Source organism: Rattus norvegicus, chromosome 15 (genome assembly GCF_021556685.1).
Source record: "Rattus norvegicus strain SHRSP/BbbUtx chromosome 15, alternate assembly SHRSP_T2T, whole genome shotgun sequence".
Taxonomy (NCBI): Eukaryota; Metazoa; Chordata; class Mammalia; order Rodentia; family Muridae; genus Rattus; species Rattus norvegicus.
In genome coordinates, this window is record NC_141548.1 from 33455116 (window position 1) to 33462103 (window position 6988).

A 6988-nucleotide genomic window follows, 5' to 3' on the forward strand; every position below is an offset into this window, starting at 1 on the left:
TAAGTCTTAAGATTGTTGAATGAAAGCCTCTCCCATGAATTTATGGCACAGGAAGATAACATTCAAGGGATGCCTCAGCTCGAGCAGATACCAGTTATCTCCTGAGTCAACACCCGGTGTCTCCACCGCCTGACCTCTTTGCCTCCAGCTATCACTACCTATATCTGCACCTCCCCCTCCTCTGTGTTTCACAAAGGACACTCCCCCTACCTGAAAGCCTTAAAAGCTGTAACATTCACCCCAATAAACGAGACTTTGACAACAGAACTTTTGTTTGGTCTCCTTCTTCTCTTCACCCCCATTTTGGCCCACAGGTAGAAAGCCTCTTCGGGACCCTGAATAACTGGGTCCCCGCTGGCGGGGACAGTGAAGTTCCCCACGAGTTTCTATCGTAATGTCGCTTCCTGGATCAGGCAACCAGTATGGGAATAATGGCAATTGATAACTATGTCTCTCCTACCTCTTCATTCATGAGTGCAAAATGAGAATGTTCATTTAGGACCTTGTGTGCAGACCATCCCAAGGCCTGTTCTCTAACTGGGCCTGCACAGAAGTATTTAGGGTGTTTACAAAGTATGATCAGGTCAGATCCAACTCTCAGTAATAAAAAAATTAATTAATTAATTTCTCTGAAAGTTCATTGTGTTTTCCTAAATGTGTATTACAATGTCTAACAAATAGACTGTTAGAATCATTAAATTAAGATATTCACTTACCACAGCTGTTCTCAACCTGGGGGTCATGACCACTGTAGGGGTCAAATATAATATATCCTGCATATTGAATATTTTACATTAAAATTCATAACTGTAGCAGAATTATAGTTACAAAGTAGCAACGACATAATTTTGTGGCAGGGGCCACCACAATATGAGGTACTCTATTAAAGGTTCAGACCCTTAGGAACATTGAGAACCATTGACTTAATTAAGGTATTGGTCATGCCTTCTACTCTGTGTATTCAATACACTCTCTAAACACCTTCATTTCTCACAGTCACATTCCATCATCTCCCAATTATTTTAATAAAGATGAGAAATCCTTGCACTGGTCAACACAAACAGGAGTCTTTAGGCTAAACCAGCCCACCACCAGTTCTTGTAAATAAAATGTCCTCCTCTCCCCAATGTGTTCATACACTACAGATACAGGTGCTTGTGTGACAGTGACAGAGGTGAGATTTTACTCATGTGCATCCTGGGCCTCTCTGTATTGTTAAAAGTTTTAGTTTATGTGCTGCTGAAGCGAGCATAGCAGCAATGGTCTCAAAACTGACAACAATACCTGGATGCTTACAAGAAGAGTTCCATGATGCCCAGTTGAGGTCCCCCTCCCTTTGTGTTGCTGTCCTGTCTCCTGGCAGCTTCTTTGAAGGGTTCAGTTGCTACCTTGTCACGGGATCATGGCGTCTCAAGATTTAGCCACAGATTCAACACCACCAAATTCATGAGAATTTCTGATAAGGAAAATAGAGCTTGTCCAAGACAGACCTGTGGTTTCTAGCCCTTCCTTTCTCCCACTTGTGAAGCTATAAAAGCAGGAACCAGGGCAGGACCACAGCAGAAGCTCACCCCAGGCTGCACCACTGGCACAATGCAGGCCCTACTATTCCTGATGGCTCTTCTCTTGCCTTCTGGAGCTGGAGCTGGTGAGTTTGCTCTTCATGTCCCTAACCTCTGAGCTTTCAGCAACTGACCTTAATTCCTTAGCTTTTGTATCAGAGACCCTAACATGAGGGCAAGATTCTAAACTGACATAGTCTAGGGGAAATCTCTAGGTCAACAAAGAATGAAAAACTACTTCCCCATCACGCCATTTCATCAAAGTACTCTGTTTGGATGGGCAGCTCCTCCCTGGCCTTCCCTTAATGTTGAGGAAGACAGAATGAGTGAAGAATGAAATGACTAAAGAAATAGAGAATCAGAAACATTAATGGTCACTGTGTTCTGAAATGAAGGATGATGGTGGACAAGGAGGTGTGGGGAGGAAAGATAAACAGGAGAGAAAAGACCAAAGGACCTGTGGCAGGGCCTGAACCCCATGCGAGGTGGGGTGGGCTTGGAGCAGTCGCTCAGCTTTAGCCCCATATTTCTCTGGCAGTACTGTGTTGGGGGCCCTGCAGGCTTGTGACTGGGGACTGTGTTCTTTGTTCCAGAGGAGATTATCGGTGGTGTGGAGTCTATTCCTCACTCCCGCCCTTACATGGCCCATCTGGACATCGTCACTGAGAAAGGTTTAAGGGTCATCTGTGGTGGGTTTCTCATAAGCCGTCAATTTGTGCTGACTGCTGCACATTGTAAAGGAAGGTAAGAGGCTCCTCTTCCTGTGAAGACATGCATGAGCCAGAGTCACAGAGCAACAGAGCCTCAGGAAAGGCTCCGAGCCCTGTTCATCTCTAGATGGGCTCTTTTTACACAGAGAGGTAAAGAGAGCTCAGGGCCACTCACTGGACCATTCATGTGTCATCTCCATTTCAGAGGTCAGAACTTTAAGCAGGGCTCTGGTCAGGACTAAAATCACAGGTCTTGTTTTGTCCTAGTGGTAGCAGAGATCAGACATGAGCTGGGGTATAAATTAATGTAGAGTGCCTATCAGCCATGTGCAAAGCCATGGGTTCGCTGCACATTGTGTGTACTGAGTGTGGGGTTTGCAAAGAGTTCTCAGTCCTGTGTTTCCCTGAGCCCTAGGTAGTGGTCCTGGGAGCTCCATCTCAAGTCTATGTATGGGTTCTGCCCAGGGATAGAGAAAAAAGAGCCTGGTGCCCCTCTCCTTGGAAGGAGTTCTCCTCATACTACTTTTCATTGCTTATTTCTCTATCGACAGAGAAATCACAGTCATCCTTGGAGCCCATGATGTGAGAAAGCGAGAATCCACACAGCAGAAGATAAAAGTCGAAAAACAAATCATTCACGAAAGTTACAACTCCGTTCCCAATCTTCATGACATCATGTTACTGAAGGTGCTCTCATTTATCTGGTCTTACCTTATTTAAGTCTCCCCTCCTTAACTCTTCCCCTGGCTTAGTCCATTGAAATCTCTCTTGTCCAATCCTTTTCCTCAGAACCCACTCTTGAATTCTATGTGATATGGACCTGCTGTGATAGGACTCATGTCTAAGCATCCTTCTCTGGTTTGCCATCCCTTCTCTCCCTTCCCCAACAGCTTGAAAAAAAAGTTGAGTTGACTCCTGCTGTGAATGTAGTTCCTCTGCCCAGTCCCTCTGACTTTATCCACCCTGGGGCAATGTGTTGGGCAGCTGGATGGGGGAAAACTGGAGTTAGAGATCCTACCTCGTATACACTGAGAGAGGTTGAACTGAGAATCATGGATGAAAAGGCCTGTGTGGACTACAGGTATTATGAATACAAATTCCAGGTCTGCGTGGGCAGTCCCACAACTTTAAGAGCAGCATTCATGGTGAGTACACACTTTCTTTTTCTTCCCCATCTGAGACAGTTTCAGTGAAGGGAATGTGCCAACCAGCTCTCCATGGCAGTGACTAATGCCTATCTTCTTAGTTCCTATCTATGATGCTCTAGAAACTCTCTGTGTCATCACCCTGTGCCCAAGCCCTTCCTACAACCTTCCCATGATGCTAGATACTAGACATGGAGTGAAGGGAGACATGTTGGCATTGGTGCAAGGAGAGAGAGGCTGGAGGGACAGGAATTATTAAGTCCCTAACTTATGACCCATAGGCAGTCAGGACCTCTTACTTCACTCTGGGTTTAACTATCTTTTAGCTTATATTTTCTCATACTTTGTTTTTTCTTACTTGTAGGGAGACTCTGGCGGACCGCTACTGTGTGCTGGTGTGGCTCATGGTATTGTATCTTATGGGCATCCAGATGCAAAGCCCCCTGCAATCTTCACCCGAGTCTCCACATATGTGCCCTGGATTAATGCAGTCATTAATACAAGTAGCTGAAAAGCCTGACCTGCTTGAGACACCCTCCAAGCCTGAGTTCATCTGGTAACTTTTGGTTTTAACACAGCCTGTTTCCAGCATGTGTCTCAGCCTGTCCCTAGCCTGTCTCCAGCTGTCTCTAAGAGGCCCTCAAAGATATACAAGTCTGTGATGATGGATTGTTCCCTGTAAAGCACTTCAATAAAGACATAACTTCCAACAGCTGTGTGACTCCACTCTGCTCTCATTACTCTGCCCCTCTCTGTGCTCAACGGAGAACTGATTTGAGCTACTATCTTGCTATGTTAACCATCTTGACTACTGACTTCCAGGCACACGTGTACCACTGTGGATTACTAAATATTATCTAACATGCATGGCTGCATACAGTAAGATTTCACACCCAGGATAATGTGCCCTGTTCTGTTCTTCTCCACTGTCCTGTCTTTTCATCTTCTCTCTTCTTGTCTCTCAGCTCTTCTGCCCACAAACCCCATGCCCTAAGCACTGCATCTTTCCACACATCATTGCAGTTTCCATGTCTAAGTCAGACATGGCTGTTGATCCTTGTGTCCTCACCACCTACCCTGCCATCATCATCCTCTCAATTTTCCACCTGCAAACTGGAGGACAGCCTGCCCTCAAAAGTCCTTGGACCATGACCGTGACTTCAGCAGTCACAACAGGAGAGCATTAGCACTTTTTGGATCCAGCACAGGGTAGAGCTATCCTGTGCTGGGAAGAGATACTCCAGTCCTTGGCATGTAACTTGTTCTTACTATAGTGCCTCTGCTTCTGAGTCACTCCCATTCAACTGCCATCTTCCCCACATATCCAGCCTTTTAGAAGAATGTGCAAGTTGGATGAACTTCTAAGTAGCCTGTTGTCCACTTACAAGCCAAAGACCCTATTGTTCTTAGTCAAGGGAAACAATGCTTTAACTGCAGGGTTCTGGGGAATCTGATGGGAAGAGACCACACATGAGGTTTGCTACTCCCCGCCTCCCAAGGGGGGTAATGTGATAGGAATGGCCCTCCAGCTACTGTAACATGAAAAATTATTGCCAGTACCAGCCTCAGACGAGAAACTCAGCACTTTCAACCTTCTCCTGACCTGCTTGCAACTCCTTTGTGTTTCCAGCCTCAGCATGGTACGGTAGAGATGTAGGATGATGTCATACAGGTGAAGGCAGGTACAAGATAGAAGGAGGCCTGTCATTGGACGTGAAGTAAGGATGGGCGGAAGAAAAGTTTTAGAGAGAAAGAGTGAGAAAAGAGGAGGATAGAAGCCTTGGGGAGAACATGTTAAGAAGTTAAGAATTCCTCTCTGTACATTTATAGGTTGTTATGAATATTCTTAAGGGATGGATATGTCTAGAGGCTTTGTATGTCTAGGTGGGCAATTATATCTTATCAGTTGGATGAGAGGTTATTGTGTTGTGTGTTCTTTCATGTGGCGATTTAATTGAATTCAGGGGAGTGTGTGGTGGCTACAGACATGTGTATGTCTGGCATGGTGGCAACTAGATGGGTAGAGAGGTTGTTGCCAGGCTCAGGGAGTAGCCATCGACAGTGTGATGTGGGATGGAGCAAAGTGGGTGGGTGGCTTTGCTGACTGAGAGGAAGGTATCTACCAGATATCTTGGGGCTATACGGTGCTGAACCTAGTGCAGTGTAAAAGACAGAATTTTTTAAAAATAATTTTACAGCAACAGATGTAAAGATAACTATCAAAGTTCAAGAATGACTATAAACTCTATTCTAACTCAGGAGGAAGGGATCACTAAAGAAATCTAAAAGGACCTGGTACAATTAAAGAATCTGAGTTGGGTTACTGTTTTGGGTGACTCTTTTGTTTTGTTTTGGTTTACTAACTGTTGTTTATACCTGTGCAGCTAAATGGGTCTCTTCTCATTTTGACTTAGATTTGTGTGCTTTGCACACAGTTTCACGGTACAGTTCAGCCAGACTTTCAACTCATGATCCTTCTGCCTCAGTCTCTCTCCTGCTGGGAACCCCACACACATTCCATCACCCATGGCCTATACAAAAGGCTCAAAAGGTGAAACGCAAAGCAAAGACAATAGCTGTGCCTTTCCTTAGCAGATGTGAATTCTCACTAACCTGCACCCGAGTGCACACGGCCTCTTTACCCCACACTCGAAGGAGGACATGTACTTGGGACAATTTTCCACCCTGAAGCTGGGTAACTGGAGGTGAGGAGAGTGCGATTGTCCCACCCTGCAGCCTGATGCACAGTAATAGGGGAGCAGGAAGAAACCCCTGAAAGCTGGGCTGAGATCTCAGGGCTGAATGGCTTCCAGAAAGGTCACTACTACACATCAAATCCTATCACATATGCCACTGGGGTGAAAGCAGCAGTTGGTGTCACAGAGGCTCCAACATTAAGACAAGAGCATGATCCCCATCACTGGATCCATTCTTAGGCATGGTGGAAGGGAGGCAAAAGCAGCAGACCCAACAGACACTGGAAAGAGAGAACAGCCATTGTCTCTTGAGGTCAGCATGGCAAACATGCAGATAAGAATGATTTTCCCACAGTAGGTGCAGTAGTAGTGGTGAGAAGCTAATAAGTAGTAGTGGTGAGCTAGCTTAATAAGAAATCTCAGTGAACCTAGCAGCAGACACACACTGAGGTTGTCCAAAGAGAGGATCCGCTCAGCCAACAGCAGCTGAAGAAAGCGTCCAGGAAGTCACCAGATGCTCACCCAACTTTGCCATAGTGGAAATATAACCCAGAAGTCAGCAAAACCAAGTATATCTTTAGTACAAAAATTGCAGTTGAGAGGGATGTGCAGGTTTAAGTGCTAAACAATGATTAAAGGAGATTTACCTTCAGAAAATAAATAATCTTCCAATGAGCAGAGTCCTGTCTGTCTATGGTGTTGTGGGAGAAGAAAAAAAATCCAGGGTCACAACTATCCTGCAGTAGGTGTTACCATCTGTTCTCCTGCCATTTGAAGGAATTTTTTTAATCAATTATTTTGCAAATGAAAACTTTTAGTAGCTCTAGGAACATTTTGAGGAAGGAATATAACTGTGCTTTTTAAAGCACAAACAC

At 45.1% G+C, this 6988-nt stretch overlaps 1 protein-coding gene across 1 annotated transcript; it reads left to right on the forward strand.

The window, feature by feature from the left end:
* Positions 1-1562: 1562 nt before the first annotated feature.
* Positions 1563-4131, forward strand: Mcpt1 (mast cell protease 1). Its single transcript, NM_172044.2, has 5 exons — positions 1563-1648; positions 2156-2306; positions 2824-2959; positions 3163-3417; positions 3782-4131. The coding sequence occupies exons 1-5, from the start codon at positions 1594-1596 to the stop codon at positions 3926-3928; spliced, it is 744 nt and encodes a 247-aa protein (NP_742041.1). The 5' UTR covers positions 1563-1593; the 3' UTR covers positions 3929-4131.
* Positions 4132-6988: the final 2857 nt, after the last annotated feature.